Source organism: Juglans regia, chromosome 10 (assembly GCF_001411555.2).
Source record: "Juglans regia cultivar Chandler chromosome 10, Walnut 2.0, whole genome shotgun sequence".
Taxonomy (NCBI): domain Eukaryota; kingdom Viridiplantae; phylum Streptophyta; class Magnoliopsida; order Fagales; family Juglandaceae; genus Juglans; species Juglans regia.
The window spans coordinates 36256265-36283777 of NC_049910.1; the positions used below are offsets into that span (position 1 = coordinate 36256265).

At 38.0% G+C, this 27513-nt stretch overlaps 2 protein-coding genes across 5 annotated transcripts; both read left to right on the plus strand.

Annotated features, from left to right (window-relative positions):
- Positions 1-1138: 1138 nt before the first annotated feature.
- LOC109010727 (protein PHOSPHATE STARVATION RESPONSE 1-like) lies at positions 1139-13058 on the plus strand. Of its 4 annotated transcripts, none has more exons than XM_018991638.2 (9): positions 1139-1344; positions 1436-1494; positions 3843-4484; positions 4599-4809; positions 4896-4972; positions 5599-5638; positions 10221-10278; positions 11156-11225; positions 12291-13058. In XM_018991638.2, the coding sequence occupies exons 3-9, from the start codon at positions 3849-3851 to the stop codon at positions 12648-12650; spliced, it is 1452 nt and encodes a 483-aa protein (XP_018847183.1). In that variant the 5' UTR covers positions 1139-1344; positions 1436-1494; positions 3843-3848; the 3' UTR covers positions 12651-13058. The 4 variants fall into 4 exon arrangements, with proteins under 4 accessions (XP_018847183.1, XP_018847177.1, XP_018847180.1 ...); XM_018991632.2 differs by lacking the exon at positions 1436-1494 and adding an exon at positions 3188-3280; XM_018991635.2 differs by lacking the exon at positions 1436-1494 and adding an exon at positions 3716-3753.
- Positions 13059-14160: 1102 nt separating this feature from the next.
- Positions 14161-19832, plus strand: LOC109010729 (cellulose synthase A catalytic subunit 4 [UDP-forming]-like). The gene is made up of 12 exons (XM_018991641.2): positions 14161-14315; positions 14428-14635; positions 14733-14854; positions 15294-15351; positions 15462-15615; positions 15740-16352; positions 16458-16595; positions 17239-17364; positions 17461-17673; positions 17797-18309; positions 18539-18889; positions 19047-19832. The coding sequence occupies exons 1-12, from the start codon at positions 14226-14228 to the stop codon at positions 19626-19628; spliced, it is 3168 nt and encodes a 1055-aa protein (XP_018847186.1). The 5' UTR covers positions 14161-14225; the 3' UTR covers positions 19629-19832.
- Positions 19833-27513: the final 7681 nt, after the last annotated feature.

Here is a 27513-nt window from a genome sequence, read left to right on the forward strand (position 1 = left end):
TAACAATGCAGTCGTTCATACTTAGTGGAAAAGGTTTTATTTTTATTTTTTGGTAAAGTGGAAATCTTAATTAATACATATTTTGAGTAATAAATGATTGAATGAGACCCCCAATTTGACAAGAATAACTTCTGGCATGACTCTATAAAGTGAGAATATCAGAGACCAGTAAGAAGCTGACACGTAAGCGAACACATACCAAATTACACTCCGCGTAAACAGGAGATTTGCGTCCTCCCTCACTGTCTCTGCCTCTCGATTCTCCCCTCCTTCTCTCTCTCTCTCTGCTCTCTCACTCTCTTTGTCGAAAGAGAAAACCTCTGCTTCCTCTCATGACCTGATTCCTGATCATGAAAACACCTGATATGAAAAATCCCACAGAGAGAGAGAGGTTCTGTAAATAAAGGGCAGACAAATGGTTTATTAATAACTTGGATGTGGTTAAGAAATTGCAAAACGGAAATAGAAATATCTATTCTAGATTTCAGCTTCTCTCTGTTTGGTTCTCGGAGAAAAATGAGTGGAAAAGGAAGGAAAAAAATTTATGAAAAGCCTTAAAGCCGTTTAAGGGAAAAAAAAAAAAAAACACTTGAAGTTTGATCAATCTTTTTCTGAAACACTTGAAACTTGAATCACATCTTCCGACTTATTGTAAAGAAACTTAAAGTAGTGTATACCAAACAGTACAACTTTCCTCTATTGGAGAAGATGATGAGAGTAACCTCGGCATCGCAAAGGACGGAGAGAGAGGGAGAGTCGTTCGGGAGGAATTACCGAAGGAGAGAGAGGAAATCGATTTCGAATGAAACTCAATCGGAAAAAAGAGTCGTTCAGGAAGATGACCCTGTATGCATCTCCACATTAACATTTGAGAAGTACTTACGTGTCACCTCTTTACTGGCCATAAAATCACATTTTAGATTTTCAGGGGGAAAAAAGACGGCATTACTTTTTTAAATCAGGAGAATAAATAATATCATAATACAAACGGCAAGTCCTAAGCTCCACGTGCACCCTTGCGGATATTTTACTCCACTTACCAATCACGTACCTCCAAGTGTAGGCCCCACAGCAAATTAGCTGCACTTTCCCGTACAGTATTTCACACGCGATATTAAGGCGCGTGGAGATTCCACTGTTCCTTACAATGCAAAGTGGCCACAAAGAGGGGCGAAGCGCACTCGTCACCCACCGTTCACTTCCTTGGGCACGCCGGTGACGGTATCCAAAACACTCGCCTTTGTATTCAGCGTAGTCTCCATTGACCTGAGCCCAAATTCTTTTCTTTGAATCCATTCTAAGCCTTTTAAGCTCCGAATTCCTGAGCTTCTTATGAGGTTTTAGGTAAGAATTCGGTAAATACCCGCTTGATAATTTCGTTCAATTTGCGTTCTTTTGATAAAATTTGAAGGTCATGTTCGCTTTTTCCGTGCAGTTTGGGATAACCGTTTGGGGTTTGATTCAGTTTTTGTTGTTTTTCAATCTGTATTGGGGGTGAGTTTGATCGTTCATTTTCATTTGTATTTGATGTTGGCGGTTTTTTGGTGGATAATGTTTTGTTACTTCTGTTTGGAAATGGGATTGACTTTCACGATGGCTTACGTGGCTTTTTTTGGTGGATTCGTTACTCGTGTGCTATTGTTTTTGATTATGGAGCTAGTTACCACTCTTTTGTTGGGTTTTTAGGGAAGTGTCTTAATGGTAGCTTGTGATAGAGCTAGAGTGTGGTCCTATATGAAGTAAATGTGAAAGCTTTTACTTAGTGGAACCCATATGTATTTGTGTATGATATAGTTAAGAATTGACTCTGGGTGAGGTGGATTTATTTTTTTTTATTGGCACTGGGTATCCGAGAACAAAATCCCGACTAATCCCGAGGGTCAACAGGCCCTCGGCAAGTGCACCTCAGTTAATTCAAGGAGAAGTTCCCCTAATCTGATGCCCCTAGAAAGTTAGAAATTGTTGGCACTCAAGAGAACTCGAACCTTAGACTTGGAGGGAGCATACCACCAAGACCAAGGCCTTTACCACTTGAGCCAACCGCTAGGGGTTGAATATTTGACTAGATATTATGTTTGGCTAACCACAAATTTATGAATTAGGGTGTCTTTGTTGACATTACGGGGGTATCCTCAGTTTTTTTTTTTTGTACTAGTGCTTTAACAATTATCCTTAATGTGAACTTCTGGTCAGATATGGTTGGGAAGTAATGACATCATTTGCTTTTGCTCTTAGTTTAGTGTTAGTGAACAGGATGTAAAAGCATATTAAAGCTTTAATGAGACCCGATTGAATGAGAAAGCAATGAGGAAAGAGGTATTTTGGGCGGCTAATTGCTCTGACATTCTTGGCTTTTGAAATGAATCTATGGATGTCATGAAACAAATGGGGCCTCCTTCCCCATGGCCAGGACTCACTCATGTAGCAAACAAGATGGCCTAGAATCGAAAATTATGTGGCGACGGGGTGTTCAAAGCCCAAGCAAGGTGGCAGTATCCACCTCTTGGGGCCAGAACTGAGAATAAATCTGAATGTTAACATTGGGTGGGCCTCCATTAGGCTGAGTTGGAAATGCTTCATTGGACACTGACCCTGACTGATGGCTGATCAGCGCTACCTGGGAAGTGGCTTGGTGTTTGAGAAAAAGGATATTTTGGAAATGGCATTGAAAAATCTAGATTACGTTCTGCTAATTCTTTGGAAATGGAGTGTTAAAAAAAGTATTTTCTCAATTATTCTTCCGTTTTTTTTTAGTGTTTAGGGCTAGTACTGAAGATGATTGTTACATATTGGGTGCCAGAAAGTCCAATGGGAATCTGAAAGATGTCTGTAGCTGTTTGCAAGTGACTTCTATCAGTCTCAGATTTCAATCAAACAGTAATTTATGAAATTGAAGTATTGATTTTGAGAGGCAGGTTTCTTTGGGAGATTTAATCTCATTCATAGAGGAGACTTCAACCTTTGGTAATTTTTTTATTTTGCTATTTTGCATTTTAACGGCTCAAGGACTTGTAAATCTGAAATCTGATCCTTCACTCAAACAAGTGAAGCTAATGGTGACAAAGCTTAGGCATCTTTGCCTGGATTGTTTGTTATGTCCTAGGTATCATAGTTTGGCAAGCTTGGATTCCTACTATATGCTGGTGACTTGGAAATGGGATTTGTTATGACATGTTTCTTGTTGAAGGTCTTGCGTTAGGAGCTGTTCAGCAGGGTACTCTCCAGTGACAACAACTGAAGGTCATAAAACATGGTTGGTGAAGTCTGCCCTAGAACATTCGTGAGTGCCAGGATCTGACCAGAGTTCATACCCAATATATTTTTCAAATGAGACAATGAGGTGTATGATAATCAATTCTCCACCCATTTATAGTTTCAAGGGGCTGGTCCCATGTATGTATGTATGTGAGTCTATATATATATATATATATATATATATATAAGTTTTTAAAAGGTCTATATGGTGTTTTGAACCCAAGACCTCACACACAAGGGCAATGAGCTCAACCATTGGGCTAGAGCTTATTGTTAATGTGAGTCTATATATTTTATCTGCCACCAGCCTTTATTAGGTTTCTGGAAAGCTTCTCATCTTCTTCACCAATAAAACTATTATTATGGTTTGTCTCCTTTTGATTTGTAGCTTACATTGATATAGTACTTCTTTTTTGCTTATGTAAAAATTGATGAAATTTTCCTTGGTGTGGTTGTCAAGAACAAGCATCCAGGGTGCTTTCTGTGGGTTATTAGTAGGTGAGTATTACCATAACAGGGTGGGCCACACAAAATAAGCTGAGAGTAATTGTAAATTACTAACACATTCTTCTTACATTTAATTTTAGGACGAAATGGAGGCACGGCCTGCTTTATCAATTCAGAGATCAGGTGCAAAGCGGCTTAGTAACATGGGGATGTCTGGAGCACTGTCGTCATCATTTCCAGTCCTTCCAGCCCCTTTGAAAGAGACATTTCCCAAGTTGCCAGACTCGCAACAGGTTTCCATTGAAAGAGAACTTGTGACAAGGCCTCCCACCCATGCAGGTCATTTACCCTCTAATAGTGGACTAGTTGGTCACATGTTTTCATCATCCCCTGGACTTTCATCAGATCTTCATTACTCATCTCTTTCACCCCATGAAAAGCATTCAAGAAACTCTCCTTTCATTTCTCAGTCATCAACTAATGGAGCATCTCTGCCATTAGCACATAATTCTCATTCCGGATCTCTTCAATCTACAACATCAAGTCATTATGCCAAAGAAAACACTAATTTCTGGCATACTGATCCACTTCCGAGTTTTCTTGATTTTCCTGTAAATACCTCTATTGAGAATGGTCAGGCAGGCAGCAGTAGTTGTAATGTTTCCATAGCATCTGAGGAATTTAGTAAATGGGCGGACCAGCTAATCACTGATGATGATGCTTTGACTTCTAATTGGACTGAGCTTCTTGGTGACACCAGTGTTATGGATTTGGAACCAAAGGTTGGATCTTCATGAGATGTGGTCATTAATTTTCATCCATAAGTACTTATAAAAAAAGTCTATGGGTAAAATAGGTACTTTCTAGCATAATTAATTTTGGTCTTGTTTCTTTAGATTGCATACCAGGTGTCCAATTCATCTCCAAATTCTCAACCATATCAGTCTGAAGTTCATATGCAGCTTTCTGCTCCATCTGGAGAAATTCTTCCTATTGCTACCCCTTCTTCCTCAGCAAATAGTGCCCCATCCAAGCCACGCATGCGCTGGACACCAGAACTTCATGAAGCCTTCGTGGAGGCTGTCAATAAACTTGGTGGTAGTGAAAGTACGCAACTCTCATGTCCTCACCATAGTCATGGCCTAAATTTAAGTAACTTTTGCTTTAGTTGATTTGTTATTCTCATTTTACAGGTGCTACTCCAAAGGGTGTGCTGAAGCTCATGAAAGTTGAAGGATTGACTATCTATCATGTGAAAAGCCATTTGCAGGTATTATGTTTTAGTGCATGTTTGGGATTACGGTGAGTAATGTAGCTTTTAACTTAAGGCTTATAGTTGTTGAGCTTAACTAATAAGCTCTACCATTAAAAAATTATTTACTTTTTGGTAACCATATGTCTAAAGCACTTTCAAGCATGTTACATTTGTTTGGAAACAATATAAAAAATGGCTTTTTGAGATAGAAATGACATAAAAGGTCATTTGAAAGTTGTAGTGTTGTGCGTGTGATAAGATCAAAGGGCAAAGCTGTAATTATCTAAAAGTTGTATGGGTATTTTCACCCATTGATAGTCTTTTTTAAAATTGGAACTATGTTCCTCATTATCCGGAAAATCACGTTTAAAGAAAAACATCAAAATGATACTTCTTCTCAAACAAACGTACTTTTTAGCTTATTTGAGATTATAAAGTACTTTAATATGTAACACTCAAACAATCTAATTTTATCATTAAAGAGTTTTTTAGATTATTTAAGCACTTTTTAATATCCCTAATGCAACCCCAAACGAGTCCTTGTTCCTTTTGCTGTGAGATTAGCTTCTTACTGAAATAATTTGAGTGTATGTTGTATGTGTGTTTAGTTTTAACTGCAGATCTTGTTCCATGAACTGCAGAAATATAGGACAGCCAGATACCGACCAGATTCATCAGAAGGTATGTAACATGTATACATCTGTGTGGGCATACTTGCATGTGCATATGTGTGCATGCGTGCCTGCATATGTTTCCTTTTTATTTTTATTTTTTGTTATATTCCTGCTACTTTCATTTACCTAAATGTATCTGTTCCTTTCTATTTGAAGTTTTCCTTTGCTGGGAAGAATGTGGGTGGAATGTTATATACCTTACTGCATTGGCTCCTTTCCGATTGAATGTTATATTTTCTGGGAAGAGGACGGGTGGGATGTTTAGCATATATTGTGGCCCCTGTTTATGTTTTCATGGAAATATAAGGGGATGTTTGGTAATGTTTTTCATCTCATCTCGTTCCATCTCATTTCCTTCTCAAACATCACTCAAACACAAACATTTTCAAGCTAATATTACAACTTTTTCAAATTAATCATTACAACTTTCCCAAACTTTCAAACACAATACAAAAAACAATTTAACTTTGTCAAATCCCAAAACAAATATAATATTAAGAAATTATATTCTAACAATAACTTTATAACATTTTTATTCAACTTTTTCTCTCTCATTTTCCAAAACCCCATAAAACATCATAACTTAAACCATTTTACTACTATTCACAAATCATTTCACTACTATTTACTGATTTCTCATCTCATCTCATTTCCCAAACATCTCCTAATTCTCTAGAAGGAGGAGATTCTTTTGGAGTAGGCAGGTTAAGGGTTTGCATGATGTGAAAGAAAAGAGAGAGGGAAACAAGTTTTGACATTATTGGCTGTCCCAAATATAAAATGGGACACTTGTTATCGTCTTGAGAATTATGAAATTTATTATTAGCCGAGTCTTGTGTGCTTTATAGCTGGAGACAATGCAGGCTTAAGAATTGTCCCCAGAATCTTATGACATTCTCTCTCTTTAGTTGTTTTTTTATAAGTAAACAATTGTATTAATAAGAATAGGCGTAGTCCAAGTATACAAGATGGTATACAAGAGGTGACATCTATCTAGGAAGAAGAAATAGAACCAAGAAAATCATGAAAATCAAGGCTGTTGAAACCAACTGCTTTGACCCATGAAAATAAGGTTCTAACAAAAAGTAATCTAAGCTCTTCCAAACAAGAACCATCTTCCACACAGCTGTGATTTGTGGAACACCGCCTTGATTTGTCCAACTAGCTAGAAGCTCAATCACAGTGGCAGACATAACCCAAGCTAGCTCTAATCATCTGAATACATCTTCCTATAAATTATCTATTGTCAAAATCTTACTCGAGGAAGCTGCCCAAGCAAAGAACGCCGCTTTGGGGGGCGCCTTGTGTCTCCAAATCCTTCTCCATGCAAAGTGATTGTTTTGTAATTGTGTGAGTGACTGATAGAAGAGTGAACCGAGAATATACATTTCCTACAGGTACCCACCACAACATATCAAATCCTCGAGCGCTCGATTTCATGGAGTACAAGAGACTAAAGAAATCTTTAAAGTTGTCAATTTCCCAATCTTGGGCCGCCGTGGTAAAGCTCACATTCCATTTGACTGGGTCACCAGTTATCCCCATGAGATCAGCCACCAAAGCTTCCTTCTCACTTGCAATCTTGAAAACCGAAGGGAAAGAATCCTTAAGTGCATTATCTCCACACCATAAGTCGTACCAAAATTTAATTCTAGGGCCATCTCCTAGCACAAGTCCACCACCCTCTTCTAATATGCTTCCAAACTCCCATTCCACACCCCCCATGTACCTCCCTAGTGCTCCACCTCCCCCATAAGCCTCCATACTTGGAATCAATTACCAACTTCCATAAAGCTTCCGGTTCCATATTGTATCACCACAACCATTTCCCAAGAAGGGCCTGATTGAAAACCCTCAAGTTTCTAATGCCCAGCCCACCAAGATGAGATTGAGGAGCATGCCTTATTCCATTTCACCAAATGGAATTTGAATTCATTCCCTAAGCCACTCTAAAGGAAATCACGATGAAGTTTCTCAATACGAGTTGCCACACTTGTTGGAATTGGGAATAATGATAAGAAATAAGTTGGTGGTAGATTTGACAAAGTGCTTTTGATTAAGGTGACTCATCCGCCTTTCAACAAATACAATCTCTTCCAACCTGCCAATCTACGTTCAATCTTTTCAATTACTGTATTCCAGATGATATAGCCCTTGAAGCAGCCCCCAAAGGAAGTCCGAGGTAACTCATAGGAAGAGAGGAAACTTTACATCCAAGAGAACTAGCCAACCGCCGAATGTTGCGAGCATTACCGATTGAAATTAATTTTGACTTGGCTAAGTTCACTTTCAAGCCGGATACAACTTCAAAATAGAGTAGAAGTGCTCTCAATGCTTGAATTTGGTTTTGTTCTATCTCACAAAAAATCAGAGTATCATTTGCAAACAACAAATGAGAATGTTAAGGGTACCCCTATTAATGTCACAATCTGAAAAACCAGCCACAAAGCCACTGTTAACCAAGGCAGAAATCATTCTACTAAGCACCTCCATGACTATGACAAAAAGGAGTGGAGACAAAAGATCCCCTTATCTTAGACCCCGAGAGCTGTTAAAAAGGCTCCAAACAGACTATCATTCACCTAAACTGAGAACTTCGCCGTGGATATGCACCACCGGATCCACGATCACCATCTCTCTCCAAATCCACACCTCCCTAGCAAGTAAAGTAGGAAACTCCAATTGACGTGATAGGCCTTCTCCATATCCAACTTGCATAAGATCTGCCGATTCCCAGATTTTAATCTACTATCGATGTATTCATTGGCAATGAGAACCGAGTCCAAAATTTGTCTACCTCTTACAAATGCATTTTGGGGTTTCATAAGAATCCGCACGAATATCTCCCCCCTTAAACGGTTTGCAAGCACCTTAGAGATGATCTTGTACACCCCATTCACAAGACTAATGGGTCGATAATCCTTTACCTCTGATGCCTTAATCTTCTTGGGAATAAGCGCAATAAAAGTGGCATTGAGGCTTTTCTCAAATTTCCCAACCGAAAAAAATTCCTGAAACACTTTCATTAGATCCTCCTTCACCACATCCCAACATGACTGAAAGAATCTCATAGAAAAACCGTCTGGACCAGGTGCTTTGTCTTTGACCATCCCCCTCACCAACCGTGAACCTGTTCCTCAAAGGGCCTCTCCAACCAAGAAACATGCTACTGCTCGATGGACTCAAATGCTAGTCCATCAAGCTTTGGCCTCCACCCCACCTGTTCTATAAGCAAATGTTTGGAAAAACCAGCAATGTGCTCTTTAATCATAGGGGCCTCCGTGCATACCACACCATTTATATTTAGCCTCTCAATGGTATTAGTTCTCCTATGAGAAGTTACCACTCTATGGAAGAACTTCTGCTTCGATCTCCTTCTTTTCGACAAACCACGTGATTTTTACCACCATGATATCTCCTCCAATGAGGTAACTCGCTCTAGTTCTGAAATTAACTCTGTCTTCCAAGAGACTTCATCTAGAGAGAGAGCTCGACCCTCTTGTACCCTCTCTACCTCCTGTAGCTCCTCCAGCATAGACTTCTTACAGTCGCCTATGTCACCAAAGGATTGAGCATTCCAAAACTTTAAGTCTTTTTTCAAAGCTTTCAGTTTGCCCGCAAAAACAAAACTAAGAGTGCCTTGGAACTGATATGAGAACCACTAGTGTCTGACCCTATCTACAAAACCATCAGTTTTAAGCCACATATTTTCGAATTTAAAATACTTCCTCCCTCCTTAAGTGTCTTCACAATCCAGCAAGATAGGAAAATGATCAAAACACAGGCGATGAAGCCTCTTCTGACATAGCTCTGGATAATGAGTTTCCCACTCCGAGGAGACCAGGAATTTGTCCAATCTAGACCATGTTTGGTTGTTAGACCAGGTTTATGCTCCGCCCATGAGAGGAACATCCACCAATCCCAAATCGAAAATACACTCCAAGAATTCCATCATTGCTGGCCGCAACCTACCTTCTCCTAAGCATTCACTTGGGAATCGTATGACATTAAAGTTGCCACCTATGCACTATGGTAGGTCCCACCAGCTATGTACTCCAACAACTCATCCCATAGAAGTCTTCTCTTGCTGTCTAAGTTCGGCCCATAGATACCAGCAAAGGCCACATAAATTTGTCTTCTACACTCTTAAAGGAGTATGCCACTAAATACTCCCTGATGTACTCCTCCATTTTCTCCACCGTCCTTCTATCCCACATAACTAATACTCCTCCATTTCCTCTTTAGTTGTTATGATCAGATAACATCATATGAACAATTTTTCACTGATATTGCAGCTAAATTGAATTATCTAAGCCATAATCACAATCAAAGGTTGGTTTCTCCATTGCTTTTCCCCTTGGATATTAAAAGGTTCCTCTCTCCGTTTATTTTCTGTGAGTAGCAGATGTTGACTTCACTCAATGAAAGCAGTCCCTTTGATCTATCATGAACTAGAAACAGTTTCTTTCTAATCTGTCTTGGCTTAGCGGTTCCTCTTCACAGAGCTTCGACTTGGCATAGAGATGTTGATTTTTTTTTATATACAAGTTAGATCAAAAGAATTTAAGGTTGTTGAATTCAATTTGCAGGATCCTCCGAGAAGAAATTGACTCCATTTGAAGAGTTGTCGTCTCTTGACCTGAAAACGTAAGTCAACTAATTGCTAACACCTGGAGAATTCCTATTGTTTCAGAAGTACATCATCTTTTCCTGTTTGTGGAGTTTATTGCGACATGTTCTGTACACAATGGGTCACTATGTATTGCTTATCCTGTTTCCAGATGGATGACTTGACTTTGGCCTCTTTTTTATAAGTACAAGGAAACTGTGTTAGGAAGTTTCTCATTATATGGGATACTGCAATGGTATAGCTTGGAAAATCCACTTTTATAGGAACTTTTTACAATAATTTTACCAAAAGAGAAAAGCATAAATACCTCCGTTTTATGAATTGGGCGGACTTAAATTGTTTGGGCTCCAAATCTTTTTACGAATTCTATTAGTACTGTTCTTATAATTAGATAAACATTTCGTGCAAATTCACAGTCTGCTTTAAGTTGTATAATCAATAAGCTCTTGTGCATTTTCTTCAGCAACTCTAGTATCCATGGAGGGGGAAGGTTGTTAGTCCAATTTTACCAGCCAGCTGTGGCATTTTTAAAGACTGAAGCCTGCAAGACCAGAATTTTGCATATAAATTTTATTGCAACTTTAGCCCCTTGAACATGTATTGTGCTGTCACTGTTTCCAGCCATTTACAATTCCCATGCTCTTCCAAAAGTGATGGTAGATCAAACTACCTAAAGCAGGGTACCGGCCTTACCAAAAGAACAAGAGAAAAGCAGAAGCCAAATGGGTTAAGATTATAGGCTAGAAACACTTTTCTAAATGATGATCCAGTAAGCCTAGTTTTAGATAATTCAAGTTCATGCATGCTGCAGCTTATGATCTCTCGTATTATTTGCTGATTTATCATGATGGATATATTTTTTTTCCTGTGAAATCCATTTTGTTTGGATAACAGGGGTATTGAGATTACTGAAGCTCTGAGATTGCAGATGGAAGTTCAGAAGAGGCTTCATGAACAACTTGAGGTATGAATTCCTTTTGGAGAAAGGAATTTCCTTTCACTTTATTGGAAATCTGGTTAGGTCAGCTTTACTCTGTCATTGCAGACCTCCATCAAACAGTGAAATAAGCAATATGATATGAGAAACCTTACCCAGCTATTCTAACTCTTGGTTGTGATTAACATGGGTTTGGGCATGAAAGCTTTCTTGGCTTTGATGCATTCCGTGTGTGTGTGTGTGTGTGTGTGTTACATGTACATTTCTTCTATGTCTATCTCTTTTCTATTACATGTATACAGAAAGTAACCACCTAAGAAAAGTCCAAGTCACATTTAGGCTTATATTCTAAAACAATTAGTCAAGGTTACAATTGGTGTCCATTGGAATCGCTGTAAAACAAAAGAATTTCTCCTTCTCAGACAGTATGGTATTCAACTCACCTCGCATCTATACTCAGTTTGGATATTATAACCAATTCACTATTGGTTGAGGATGGGCTTTGATACCATTTGTAAACCCGTTGAAAGCCCAAACCTTTTCAAGTTTTATACTCCAAAAGAACTAGTCAATGTTCCAATTGGAACTAAATGGAACCTAAACCGCAATCCATCTCAAACATTTTGGGATCCCACTGGGTAAGAAATACTTTTCCTACTACTATCAACATGATTCATAGGGTTTATTGTTGACTCTGGGTGATGGGAGGGATGGAAGATCGATTTCTTCCACCTTTTATCAGCGTGAATGTTTAATGTTGGAACTGGGTGATGCTGATTTACTTGAACATGGAAGCATTGGGGCTAAATAGGTTTTTTAGACATTTGGTTTCAGTTCACTATCGAGTTGAGAATTTTTACTGCTTGATGCTATAGTTTTAATGGCTTGATTATTATGCTTGTTAAATCATTGGCAAAACATAACAGTGTGCTTGTGACTTGGTAAAACATAATGTTATGCTTCAAATATTTCAGGCTGTCCAAGTGTGTGAACATGTGTATCAAGACTCTGCCCTTTTTCACATTTCATACTCTCTTGCTGGGTTGCTGTATCTGTAATTATGGTGTAATACTATCTTTGATCTATGAGCAGATTCAAAGAAATCTACAGTTGCGAATCGAAGAACAAGGAAAGTACCTCCAAATGATGTTTGAGAAGCAATGCAAGTCTGGTATTGACAAGCTGAAGGCATCAGCATCCACTCTGGAGAACTCTCCTGCCCCATCTTTGGATGTTCCAGTTTCCCCTGCCAAAAGTGAACCGGAAGCCTCCCCGGTAGACCATGGTAATATAGTGTATGATCCAGTCAATGCCAACTCTGGGTTGGATGAAACCTCGCGGGAGCTGGGTGTGAAGCAAAAGGCAACTGTAGCAGAGGCTCCTCAGAATTTTGAGCCAGATGCTTGTGAAACTAGTTCCCAACCCTCAAAGCGTCCAAAAACTGATGAATAAGTCATATCATCTGCCAAATCAGTTTTGGACTGACAAAACCATACTGATTAATGGAATATCTTATTCTTGGAGTAAGACAAATAAAGCTGACTGATGGATAGATTGGTCCTCTCTGGTTCTGTTATCATATTCTCAAAAGACAATTTGCAGATGCGGTAACAAATTTTAGTCGAGTGATGATAATGTTCTTCAACCTTCTAATTTGTACTCTTTTGAGTTAAGCAAGGATGAGGATGCATTAGGAACTGTTGCTTAGAACCCTGTTGATTATATCTCCATCGAACGCTATTTGTAGTAAAAATCTGATATCCTCAATGTTAACCTATGAATAATCATGTTACTGCCAATAGTACACAATCCATTCATGATTTTTATCATGGCATTCCTTGGATGTGGATTTACACTAGACATCATTCCCTAGTCTCTCTTATTTCCAGATTATTTTTTTTTAGCTATCTCGTCGGAAAAACTGTGTTACCAAACTGGCTTTTTTATACAAGCATGGATCGATGGCATACAAAGTTACAAACCAGGCTTCCCATTCAAGCAATAAGCAGGTGGATTTGTGCAATTAAGTTTGACAGATTTGAGTGAATTAGCAAAAACGCCAGCTTTTTGGAAGTTGAAATCTATCAACCCACCCACTTTAAGAATGTATTCGGAAGCGGCTCGATACAATTAAATCTTTGCATATTTGGAGTCAATTGAAAGCTTCACTTATCAGACAGTTCTTTCAAGAGAAATTTGGGTTATTGGAGTGGCAGGCTGTTACACGTAGCTGTCAAGAATTAATGTCCTCTGCATTTCATAGAATCGTAATGAAATTTGGGTTATTAAAGAAGGTGGTGTGTTGGCAGATGTTGAAATCCATTGAAACTGACTTGAGTATTGAATGTTCAAGCTTAGTTTGTTCAATTTTTATTTGAACACGAACTATGCATGAATTTATCAGCTGCCTACATTTTTTTTTTTTTTTTACGATTAATTCGTTCATTTAGAAATAAATTTGATTAATTTATTATTTATTTTTTCAATAAAATAGAAGTTACTAACGACATCTTATATATTTTCATAAATTCATAAAAATGCGTAATTTATTAATTATGTTTATAAGGTTATACCATTTCAGTTATGTATTTTTTTTTTGTCATTTTAAGCGTTTTCTTTTATGTTTTTATTTTCTCAGCTGAGAAAATATGATTATTATATGGTTGTTGGTTTGTGCAGGCAAGAGAAGCGCCAGCCTTAAACTCCCTTTGAGACCAAGCTAAGCTATATGTGCACCGTTGCGGGAGTCAGCAGGCAAGCAAGCAAGCAAAAACGAAGCCCATCCCTCCCACCAATCGGTCGGTAATGTCTGATCTTAGACTCAAACACAGACTTCCCAACTCCCAGTTGGTAGAGACTCTTCATGAACTCACATTTCAGCACCTCCAGCTCATATTATTTTGCTCTCCCCGGCACATTTCTCCCCTATTATAAGTACATGACCTTTCATTTTTCTCCTCTCGCCACCTTTCAATCCTCCACGGCCTTATTCTAATTCTCTCATCACTTGGTTGCTAGCTAATTGCCATGGCCGCCAACACCATGGCTGGCCAAGTTGCAGGTTCTCACAGTACCCGAAATGAACACGGCCATCATGTTTTGAATGGTGGGGACGAGGTACGTAGTTTCTTTCCTCCTCATCTCTTAACCTGTTTTTCCAAAAAAACATATCAATTGCTCTGAAAGCTTTTTTTTTTTCTCACAAATGTACGTACTATATTCATGGCAGCACGACCGCCGGCCTCCAACTCGTCAGTACTCTGTCTTGAAAATTTGTCGGGTTTGTGGCGATGAGATTGGATACAAGGAAAATGGTGAGTTGTTTGTAGCGTGTCATGAATGCGGGTTCCCAGTTTGTCGGCCTTGTTATGACTACGAGAGGAGTAATGGGAACCAGAGCTGTCCTCAGTGCAACACCCGCTATAAGCGTCATAAGGGTTAGTTAATTGAGTTCTCTCTTTCACTCTCATTTTATTTTTACGAAAATGTATGTGTCACTCAACACACAACGTTTTCTGATATTTCTCTCTCCAGGATGTCCTAGAGTTGCTGGAGACGAGGAAAACTATAATGATGCAGACGATTTTGAGGATGAGTTTCAGATTAAGAATGGCCATGATGACTCCGATAGGCAGCAACATGTCATCAACCATTCGGTAATTCCAGAAAAATATTAATATATCAACTTCATATTAATATTAGTGAATCTGATTTACACCAAGCCATCCTTCAAATGGATGGAGAGAATAAAACTTGCGCCAACCTACTTGCATGATCATCTCTAGCAATTTGTCATGCTGCAGAAGAAAACTAGGCCAAAACTTCTACTGTTTAAAACTTACCTCGATCTTTTAATTTTGATTTCATCATGTATACATCAAATGGCAAGATGAAAACGCATATTTCCTAAATAAACTATGGTAGCTTTTGTAATTTAAAAGAAAAAGGGTTGAAAGAAGCTTTTTCTCTTGATCAAGTAGATTTTCGAGAAGAAAATGTTTTTAAAACCTATGACTGATCATGATCAGTACTATATGGTGGAACTTCTATGGAATTCTGACACTAGGAAAGGACTTAAGGTCGTGACTTTTGCAGGAAAATGGCAATTACAATCACCAGCAGCGGCATTCTAATGGTTCTATTGCAGGAAGTGGTAAGAGATCTTTAAACTAGTTTTCTTCGCAAGGGGCTTAGTTGTTCCTTTCTTTCATTTATTGATCTATATATTTTTTGAATATTGGTGGCGGATGGGGCATTGTATAGTTGCTGGTAAGGATTTTGAAGGAGAGAAAGAGGTGTATAGTAATGCAGAATGGAAAAAAAGAGTAGAGAAGTGGAAAGTCAGGCAAGAAAAGAGAGGTTTAGCAAGCAAAGATGATGGAAATAATGATCAAGGAGATGATCAAGATGACTACCTGTAAGTCTTTATTCTTTTCGATCCACTCCCTTCAAGAACAAAACCATTTGTGATCAAATACACAAAGCCATGCTTTTACTTCTCGGGACAATGTACAAACAACGCCACCTTCTTATTTTTGCAGTTTGGCTGAAGCCAGGCAACCATTGTGGAGAAAAATACCAATCCCCTCCAGCAAAATCAGTCCATATCGCATAGTCATTGTTCTCCGGCTCATCATTCTTGCTTTCTTCCTCCGCTTCCGAATCTTAACTCCAGCATATGATGCTTATCCCTTGTGGCTCATATCTGTAATTTGCGAGATATGGTTTGCATTCTCTTGGATACTTGATCAATTCCCGAAATGGTATCCCATCACCCGAGAAACTTACTTGGACCGCTTGTCCATGAGGTTTGAGCGTGAGGGAGAACCAAACCGTTTAACCCCAGTTGATGTCTTTGTCAGTACAGTTGACCCTTTGAAGGAACCACCAATCATAACTGCGAACACTGTTCTTTCCATCCTGTCTGTTGATTACCCTGTTGATAAGGTGAGCTGTTATGTATCGGACGATGGTGCATCGATGCTGCTTTTTGATGCACTTTCAGAAACTGCCGAGTTTGCGAGAAGATGGGTGCCATTTTGCAAGAAATTTAGTATTGAGCCAAGGGCCCCAGAGTTCTACTTCTCTGAGAAGATTGACTACTTGAAAGACAAGGTGCTGCCCAGCTTTGTAAAGGAGCGCAGAGCCATGAAAGTAAGCAAACAGATTTAAGGGAAAAAACCTTCTTTGTTTAGCTTTCCTGCAACAATTCCCCAGCAATAAAAGGAGGTTTAAGTGAATGACTGTGTTGTATTGCAGAGAGAGTATGAAGAATTCAAAGTAAGGATTAATGCGTTGGTGGCAAAGGCTCAGAAAACACCAGAAGAAGGATGGGTGATGCAAGACGGTACCCCTTGGCCAGGAAACAACACCCGTGATCATCCTGGCATGATTCAGGTTTGGCAAGATCATCCCTACTTTGTTTTCCTCAGATAACCTATACATATGTCATCAAAATGTGACTCCAAATTGGCATTTTGCTTCTGCTTGGTTCTCGGGAAGACTATGTGTTGAGGAATAATCTCACATTACCCGTGGACAAGATTTTGGATATGTTTATAAGAAATGAGCAATCCTCTCTTGTAGAACTGGTTTTATGACATAGTTAGGCTCATGAATTTCTTCATAATATCATAGTCTGCCACAGGACGAATGGGGTCCACATAACTTACCCCGCGACAAGGACCAGAAAAAAATACTAGTCTGCACATGAGAGAGGGTATTGAGAAATAATCTCACATTGTCTATGAACAAAGTCTTGGATATATTTATAAGGAATGAGTAATTCTCTCTTATAGAACCGGTTTTATGAAATGAATTAGGCCATAAATTACTAGTAAAATAAAATGAATGAGCTTCGGTTTCTGGTGACTTTGCTGACTTGTTTTTTTTTAACCACCAATTCCTCATCATTTTCAACAGTCAAACATTATGCTAGTTAACTAGAGAGAATATATCTGTTGCCCAAAAAAAAATTCTCAAGGTTGTTTGGGTTGAGTCGCTGCTAAAACTGCTAGTGGGAATCATACTTACTTTGCAGGTATATCTTGGAAGTGAGGGTGCACTAGATGTGGAAGGTAAGGAATTGCCACGGCTAGTGTATGTTTCACGTGAGAAACGGCCCGGATATCCACACCACAAGAAAGCCGGTGCCATGAATGCCCTGGTGGGTAGCTCTGCTATTCAAGCCGTATTTTGTGTCTGTGCGCAAATTCAACTTCTGCCCATTCTTATTACTTGTATTGTGCATGTGATCGTATAGGTTCGAGTTTCTGCTGTACTTACCAATGCACCTTTCATGTTGAATCTGGATTGTGACCACTACATCAACAATAGCAAGGCTGTAAGGGAAGCCATGTGCTTTTTGATGGACCCCCAGCTCGGAAAGAAACTCTGCTATGTCCAATTTCCTCAAAGATTTGATGGCATTGATCGTCACGACAGATATGCTAATCGAAACATTGTGTTCTTTGATGTAAGCCATCCAGATTCTTCAAATAATCATTCATCGCAAACTGATTATGATTACTAATGTGAAAAAGAAAGGGGAAAAAACCACAATTGCCTGAATAATGATTTGAATCTTCTTTGGTTACAGATCAACATGAAAGGCTTAGATGGCATCCAAGGCCCTGTTTATGTTGGCACTGGATGTGTATTCAACAGGCAGGCATTGTACGGCTATGATCCACCGGTGTTTGAGAAGCGGCCAAAGATGACATGTGACTGTTGGCCTTCATGGTGCTGCTGCTGTTGTGGTGGTTCCAGGAAGTCAAAGTCCAAGAATACAGGTGAAAGAAGCCTGCTTTGGGGACTCTACAGCAAGAAGAAAAAAATGATGGGGAAGAGCTACATGAAGAAAGGGTCTGAACCTATGTTTGATCTTGAAGATATTGAAGAAGGGCTTGAAGGGTATGATGAGTTTGAGAAATCATCGCTCATGTCACAAAAGAATTTTGAGAAACGGTTCGGACAATCTCCGGTTTTTATTGCTTCCACTCTTATGGAAGATGGTGGCCTTCCTGAAGGGACTAATCAAACTGTGCTTATTAAGGAGGCCATTCATGTTATCAGTTGTGGCTATGATGAGAAAACTGAATGGGGAAAAGAGGTGATTAGCTTCGAACTCCTATCACTAAAAGAGTGATTAATGTATCTTGAAATAGGAGGGTAACATTGAAAGTGAACTAGTTTAAGAACCTCTGTATATTTTGAAATGCTACTTGGTCCCATAAAAAGAAAGATTAAAAGTAAAACCAGGATTTTGAAACTCATTACATGATTTAGTAGAGTTCTATCACTCATTTGATGACACAATGACTAGTTCCTTTCAAGTGCAGATTGGGTGGATATATGGTTCGGTTACGGAAGATATCTTGACAGGCTTCAAGATGCACTGCAGAGGATGGAAGTCTGTGTACTGCATGCCAAAGAGAGCAGCTTTCAAGGGATCAGCTCCAATTAATCTATCAGATCGTTTACACCAAGTTCTGAGGTGGGCTCTCGGCTCGGTTGAAATTTTCCTTAGTCGCCACTGCCCACTATGGTATGCTTATGGAGGAAAGTTGAAATGGCTGGAGAGACTGGCTTACATTAACACCATTGTTTACCCTTTCACTTCCATCCCTCTGCTTGCATACTGCACCATTCCAGCCGTCTGTCTTCTAACCGGAAAATTCATCATACCCACTGTAAGTTCTACTAGAAATTTATTTCAGCAATGGCATATTTGTTAGTCTAAAAAGTTGCATGCTAACACCTAACTGTTTTGAAACCAATTGTTTTTGTTTGTTTTTCTCCTCCCATTTAGCCACACAAGCTCTAAGAGAGATTGTATTTGTTTTGTAGCTGACAAACCTTGCTAGCGTATGGTTCATGGCTCTCTTCCTCTCCATCATAGTAACCGGAGTGCTTGAGCTCAGATGGAGTGGTGTTAGCATCGAGGACTGGTGGCGCAATGAGCAATTTTGGGTGATCGGCGGCGTATCAGCACACCTTTTTGCCGTCTTTCAAGGCCTCCTCAAGGTTCTTGCTGGAGTGGACACCAACTTCACAGTGACATCAAAGGCAGCCGATGATGCTGAGTTTGGGGAGCTCTACCTCTTCAAGTGGACCACTCTTCTCATCCCACCAACCACTCTTATAATCTTGAACATGGTGGGAGTTGTGGCCGGATTTTCCGATGCCATTAACAATGGCTATGGCTCATGGGGTCCATTATTTGGGAAGCTGTTTTTTGCCTTCTGGGTCATTGTTCATCTCTATCCTTTCCTCAAAGGTTTAATGGGAAGGCAAAACAGGACTCCCACCATTGTAGTTCTTTGGTCCATACTTCTTGCTTCAATTTTCTCACTGATTTGGGTTAGAATTGATCCTTTCTTGCCTAAGCAAACTGGACCAATCCTCAAACAATGTGGAGTGGACTGTTAGACAAGCTCTTGTTTTACCTTTCCCTAGCAGTGATTTCTCTTATAGTTTTGATGCCACTTATTACTTGTTTCAATCTTCAATTGTTTCTAGGTTTCCAAATTAAGAGACTTTTTGTTGTGCATAGATAGTCATCTAGAGAGTTTTTGCAAGAAATGTACCGATCATGGGAAGGGCCCCTGCCATTATGTACACTCAAAAATAATAAGAAGCATTAAGATTATAAACTCCCTTTTAAATATCTTGTATTTGTGCAGTTGTTGAACCCCTTACAATTATTCTTAAAATAAGTCATTAGGAGATGATCCTATTCTAATGCAACATTTTAAGCAAATATAGGTTTGGTTTTGAAAATTCAGAAGAAATATTACGAAAATGAAAGGAAACTCACCAAGTTAATTCATAAAATGAATATAGGTTGGATAGAATATTTCTTCTTGTATGGTTCAATTCTCTACCCCGTTTAGATGTTGAGCTCTTTATGAATAGTAGTAAGTTGAGATAGTAGAGTAAGTTTTGTGGGGTCTACTTAAGATAAGTTTAAATGTGTTTAAATGTTAAAATGAATATAGATATATTTATGAAAAGTTGAAAAATGTTGTGGGTCCTGCGTGTAAAGAGGTGTTGACTTAAAAAAAATTATGGATCTCACGTGTAAAGAGGTTTTAAGTTTAAATGAGTTTAATAATTTAAAAATTAAATATTTAGATATTAGATTCAACTTAAAATTAAACTAAATTAAATTGATTTCAATTCAATCTATGTTTCAAACTAGACCTAAATCTCACTTCACTTCGAAGCCCAATATTAATTATTGGGTTGAATACTGAGTTTTCAAGTTTTATAAATTAAAGCCACGTTTTTCAATTTTTATAACAGTGATAACTCAAATAAAACATTCAAAATTACGCACCTTCATTAATATCGATTAAAATATTTATTTCGTATCAATTTTTAATTGACTGACACGTGACATCAACATGTCATATCAACAATTTAATTAAAAAACTGAATTAATGTCACATTTTAGCTAATTGAAAATTGTCGTGTGGCATACTAATCAAGATTTACAAAAGTAATTAATTTGAGTTCTTTTATTCTCATATATCAATGGCGTGAAATTTTCAAAAACTTTGGTCTTGATTTATAAAAACATAAAACCCAAATACTCGTTTTGTATTCAGCCCATAATTTTTAGAAAACTTTTATCATGTACTAACAATTCAACTATATTTATGCACCTATGGGAAATATATATATATATATACTAGGTCGGGAGCAACGTGCTTTAAAGCACGTTGCCTAGTTGAGTGAAACATTTTTTTTAGAAAAATAATATGGTTTAAAAAAATGATTAATGAATAATTTAATGAATAAAAACAAAAAATAAGTTTTAGCAAATATAGAAACAAAAAGTATAATAATTAAAGGGAAGAGACCAGTCATTTTGTTTTTGTTTAGTACCGCAGAGGACACGGGCCTCAGCCACGAGGATTGAAGATGAGTTACCAAATTGTTGGACGTGTACTTTTGTAGATCAATGAATAAGATATAACTGTTTAGTATGATGAACATTGGACTTGAGAAAAAGGTATACTATCTCATAATATTCTTCCACAAGATTTCGGTAGATTAAATATAGGGCAAAGCTTGATGCAAATATACCAAAACAGAGTATATCTATGGTCAACCCTACGAAGAGCACAAACAAACATAACAAATTGGATAAAAAGCAACAAGAGACTATGCCAAGTAGCATATGTATGAAGTAAAAGTGGTGATGGGTTCTTTAGAAAATCCAAGAGGGGATGAGAAAATAATACATGCATGCACAAACACATAAGAAAAGGGAAAGTAAAGTACAAATATGATTTGCTTTTAGCCCATTCCAGTTCTTAGCTTGTATTTAGTTGTTTTATTTGGTATATGCCTATTTACTTGTCAAAAAGATTTCTTATTACTTTTCAAAAAAAGATGTGAATCACTTAGCATAAAATTAGGACTAAAAAGAGAGAAGCAGGAAGTTGGAGAGCATGAAGCATCATTAATTTCCCAGGTTCAATAGACATTGATCAACAACATAATTGCTAGTTAGATTAATAGCTTCACTGTCGTTCAAGCAAGTCTAAAAGGTATGAACATTACTCAAAGCTATATTTAGTATCATGTCAACTAATATACGAACTGTTGCAGCAATTAATATGTGAAGTAAGTAAAAAACTATTGGAGTTTCAGGTCCATTGTTTAGTTAGTCGATTTTGGAGATTGAGCTTTCAGTCAAAAAAGAAAAACACTATTCAGAGAAATCATTGCCTAAACCCTAAAGGAGAAAAATAATAAACTTAAAATAACCTAATACTCAATGGATAATGTGAAAAACTGCAAAACTGACTAAAAGATCAGAAAAAGTAGACATACAACCTGTAGACTGACCTTCTGAATCATACAACGTGCATATCAGAAAAAAATCTTTGTTCGTACACACAATAGCACAAAAGACATGAACCTGCTTTACAGGAAACCTCAACTCGTCCCATGGCTCATAGCCAAAATCAAGGAAAAATTTAGCCATCGAGTCAATACCATAACCATTTACCTAGCATGTTCCAAAAGAAAAGAAACACTTATATATCATAGCACAAGATACAAACAAAGTTAAGCCTATGACTCGAGTTCAATAATTACTAATTATGTGTGCATTGTGCATGTATTTTCCTGTGTGCACCAGAAGTAAAGTTACTTATTTAAACATAGGTATTTTTATACCAGTGAAGACAAAGATGTCACTCACAAAATCTCATATCAGTGATAGAAAAGCCTATAAATGATTGATAAAATACACAAAATTAAAAACCAGGAACAACCGAATGTTCTAAATGCCAAATGATCATAGCAAATTTGGTTGCTGTCGACAGATTGAACAAGCTCTAATATTTGTTTTGCTGTGGGGTTCCTGTTTAAGTACACCTTTTCCATGCTTGCTAGCAGGCTCCTAAAAAATGACTCAGCTCCCTGCAACAAACAAATATCGAAGTTGAACAGGAAGAATAAGATGAACATAAAAGAGTAAACTATAGCCTATTTAAACCGACAGGCAAAAGGAATCATAAAAATTAGTAATATGGGTTGTCGCTAATTGACAATGATGCAACAGACAATAGCAAAGCACACATAAATTCAACCAAAAAGCATAATTAAACAGAGAGAGAAAACTCAATCACACCTGAAAGGAAGATTCTTGCAATCCATTGTCCGATTTAGAGGCAGAAACGACGCAGAGATTTTGTGTATTAATGGAGATTGAATTTCCGGGGAACGAAGAAGATTCGTTGAGGATGAAGGAGAAAAGAATCTGCAAAAATATCCCAGGAAAGCAAGGCTGGTAATATACACTTGAAGCATTATTATTTAGTATCCGACAAAACAACGGAGAAAACACAAACAATCATACTATGAAGTCCAAAACTTTTGGCTCAAGCAAAGCACATAAAAACAATCACCATGTCTGCATAAAATGAATTCTACATTAAAGCAGTCCAAACAAACCCTTGACCATGTCTATACCAAACCCCAGAATCACAAAAGTATAATTCCAATTATACAATAACTCATAACTGGATCGAACTACACAAGCATGCCATACAAAATCTGGACTAAATTTTAGCATAAATAAGCCGACCCAAAAGTAGTTTTATGCAAAAATCATTAATTGGCCCAAACCAAACGAAAAGTTGTGAGAATTAGGAATTTCTCAAAATTTCATCATGCAAGGGACACAAATACACAGATATATAAACAAAATAAAGCAACCTAAAGAGCCAAGTGACTTATATGCGCAAATCCATCACGAATTTCCCACCAGAAAATGCATAAACAACAAAATTCATCAAACCCATGAGCAGATTTCTCAATATATCAACAATACTGCTACAGGTACCCGGCCTGGGGTACCCGTAGCGGAATCCCTGACGTGGCTAATGCCACGTCAGGGTTAAATTATATTAAAAAAAAAAAAAGGGGCAAAAGAGCCGATTTCATAGCGCCAAAAACGATTTCTTCTGATTTAGATTTCGAAGAACAGCCGCGCATAACCCGAAACCCACTTGAAACCCAGAAATTCCTGCAGGTTCGTCGTTCACGGAGATCAATCGTTTGTTCCGAAACCCAGAGGAGATTTTTCGAGCGGGTTCGTCGTCCATCTGGTTTCTTCCGAAACCCAGAAACCGTTTGTTTGTTCCGAAACCCAGAAGAGATTTTTCGTGCGGGTTCGTCGTCCATCTATGGTTTCTTCCGAAACCCAGAAACCATTTTATCTGCGGGTTCCTCGTCCTCCATCTATGGTTTCTGCCGAAACCATTTTGCACTGAACTTCTACCGTTCGTCGTTTCATCGCGTTCAAGTGAGTCCTCTGTTTTATGGTTTTTTTTTTTTTTTTGTATTTTTCTTGATCAGTCCTCTGTTTTATGGTTTTTTTTTTGTATTTTTCTTGATCTTTGGCTCTTGCTCTGTCTCAAGAAACGCTAGTCTTAAGAAAAATATGTTCGCAGCTGCTCTTCTTCTTTTATAAGAATGTTGTTGTTATTTATTTTGTTGTTTTGTGAGTATAATAGGAGTGTATATGCAATAACAATGGTTGCGCAGTGGCTGATAGAGAGACAAAGAGATTAGGAACAGAGTGAATAATCAATCATGGCCATGGTACCCGGAGTTTAGGGCTTTGGATTGGTTTTTCTAACTTTTTTCATCATCTGGGGGCTGTTGGATTTGGTGGGTATGAGAAATCTTTGAACTATAATGGCCACCAAGTCTCCTTTGTTGTTGTTTTTGGCACTTAATTTGTGATGGTCAATGTGGTGATTTTTTTTGAATCTATAATACATGTGAAGAGGTCAAGGTTGTTGTAAATGTGCCTCTTCACGTGCATACACATTGTCATTGTCTCTTTGTGTTTCATAATTAGGGCTTCACCATTCACATGCACATACAGCCTTACTAATTGAATATGTTATGAAAGTGCCTTGACCACATGCATTGCAACCCCACTGTAAAAAAAATGTCCACTCTTATTTTCGAATTTGGTTCGTCTTTTTGCATTCATTAGCATCTCCAGATGATCATATTTATGTTTGCCGTATAAAAAATAAACGATTTTGTTTGCCGTGTACATCCCATTGGAGATTATCTTTGTTTTTGCTGGTTTTAGCTTTCTAGCGTACCTTTTGTGGTAATTTAACCCCTTCTATGAAATTTTGATGTGTAGGGTGCTCCGTACAGTGTTGAACTCCCTGAAAGAGTTGGGCAGCCTGACTGTTAGGTATGATTTGAAATCTGGTATTGTTTTTATAAATAAAAAAAATATAAAAACCAAAGAAAGAAAATTGCAGTTGTTCTTTGTTGCTTCTCTTATTTTACTGTTTACAATGATCTGTAGGATTGAAAGTACCAAAAAACAAAGAATAAAATGTGGTTTGCTTGTGTTATTGCTTTTAATCTCATATACGTTTTAATTATATATGTAGAGAAAGGTATTACTTTAAACTATTGCAAATTTAAGACTCTTGAAAAAAGTATTCAAACTGCATACAGTTTTGGAGAAACATGAATGTGGTGCGAGAATCTCTACTAAACATAGAAAGAAAACAGCAGCAGCCTTATAATGAGATTATTCTAACAGAATTCTGATGATCATCACGTGTTCTCAAATTATATAATCAATTGTGGACAATTGAAATTGCTTTTTCTGTTCTTAAGTTTTGTTACCAGTAGCAGACTTTGTTTGTTCCTAGTCTCAATTATGACACGGATGGAAACACAGATTCTGTCATTGTTACTTCCTTTCACTTGTTATATTATTTGTATATGATGGAATTGTTCTGTGTATGCAAACACTTCTGAATGATGTCAAATTATTTCTGCAAAAGGAAGTAATACTAACATTCCATGTGAAGATGATGTGGTTTTCACTATTAAGGATAATGCTGTTCTAGCTTGATGTTCGACACGATTTAAAATAACAAAAAAGCTGAATCCACCTCTGTGATCTTTTGTTATCAATTTTTAAATAGACTTGGAATTAACCTCCTTTTGGTTCGTCCTGTTGCATTCATTAGCATCTCCAGATTTCCGTTCTATCAATATTTTTTTTCATTTTGACCACTCATGAAGCATCATGTGCATGTAGATCACGGGAAAACGTACATGTTTGCATGTAATGCCACTCATTTTAATGCTGTATATAAGCATATGCATATCTAATGCTTTTCTGAAATTGATAGATTGTTTGTCCGAAATGGATAGATTCCTATATATGTTGGGTGAGGCGGCATTTGCATTTGGTTCATCTAATGCTTTTCTGGCTTTTCTTACCTTTATTAGACTGAGAAAAAAATAATGTCAATACAATTTTGAGAATGTTACAGTCATAAATAAGTAATTTGGTTCATCACTTTGCTATCAGTTCAAGCTTTCTATTAGTTCCTCTCGGCATGGGAAAAGGGGAAGAACACTCATCTTCCCAAACACCATCTAGCTCAAATTCCCAAACCGCTGTATGTTATATTTTTTACAGGTGTTGCTTTATTTCTATTTTGAGTTGATATTTATTTTCAAAATACATAAATAACTTGTGTAACAACATGCTAGGATATACCATCAAGTAACCGGTACTTTGTAGATTACACTAGTCCCGGTTACTACGGACCACTTCCTGCTTGGCCAATGCCTTTATCTCCATATCCTGATGGCGGCCAATATCCAAGAAACTATGAAGTGGTGATTCAATTGTGTTCTTGTTTTTTTGTTTGTATAAGTTGGCCATATTTTTAGTTTAAGGGAATTGATTTCTTTTTTTTTTAGCAGAATGTCGGTGACCCGAACCCTCTCATGGCTACAAGCCCCGCTATGAGTGGGAGAGTTGATATAGAGGAACCACCTGAGTGTAGAGAAACTGATATTCCATGTACATCTGAAAGAGTTGAAGAAAGTAAAGAGGATAGACTCAATTCAGAAGAAACTGAGGTTGGGATTGGCGGGACACCACAGTTAGAGGATGAAGTTGGTGGTGATCTCATTGAGGAGCCAAAGTCGGGAATGGAGTTTAATACGTTTGAAGAATTAATGGCTTATTATAAGCATTATGGTAAAAAAAGCGGGTTTGGGGTATTGATAAGAAGGACTGATAAAGGGGATGATGGCACTGTCCGATATGCCACCCTTGGTTGTGCCCGTGGTGGGAAGGCCCGGAATAGGACATTGAATGTCGCTAGACCACGTCCAACAGGAAAGACAGAATGTAAGGCAAAGGTTAATGCCTTAAAAGTTGATGGGAAGTTCCGGTTGACAACAGTGAATAATCTCCATAACCATGGCCTTAGCCCAAATAAATCTCGCTTCTTCCGATGTAATAGAGAAGTGAGTGACTCTGTAAAAAGAGTCCTAGATATAAATGATATGGCTGGGATCCGAATGAATAAGAGCTTCGGATCTCTCGTCGTTGGCGCTGGTGGATTCGAGAACCTCCCATTTCTAGAAAAGGACTGTCGTAATTATATCGATAAGGCAAGACATCTAAGACTTGGTAAAGGTGGTGCTGGAGCGCTTCAAGAGTATTTTTGTAGGATGCAGTACAAAAATCCCGGTTTCTTTGCCCTGATGGATTTGGATGATGAGGGGAGGTTGAGGAATGTCTTCTGGGCTGACCCCCGTAGTAGGGCAGCCTACCAATACTTCGGTGATGTGGTGACATTCGACACTACATATCTGACGAATAGATATGGGATGCCCTTTGCACCATTTGTTGGTGTAAACCACCATGGGCAGTCAATTCTGTTGGGAGCAGGATTGATTTCCAGTGAGGATACAGAGACCTTCGTCTGGTTATTCCAGACGT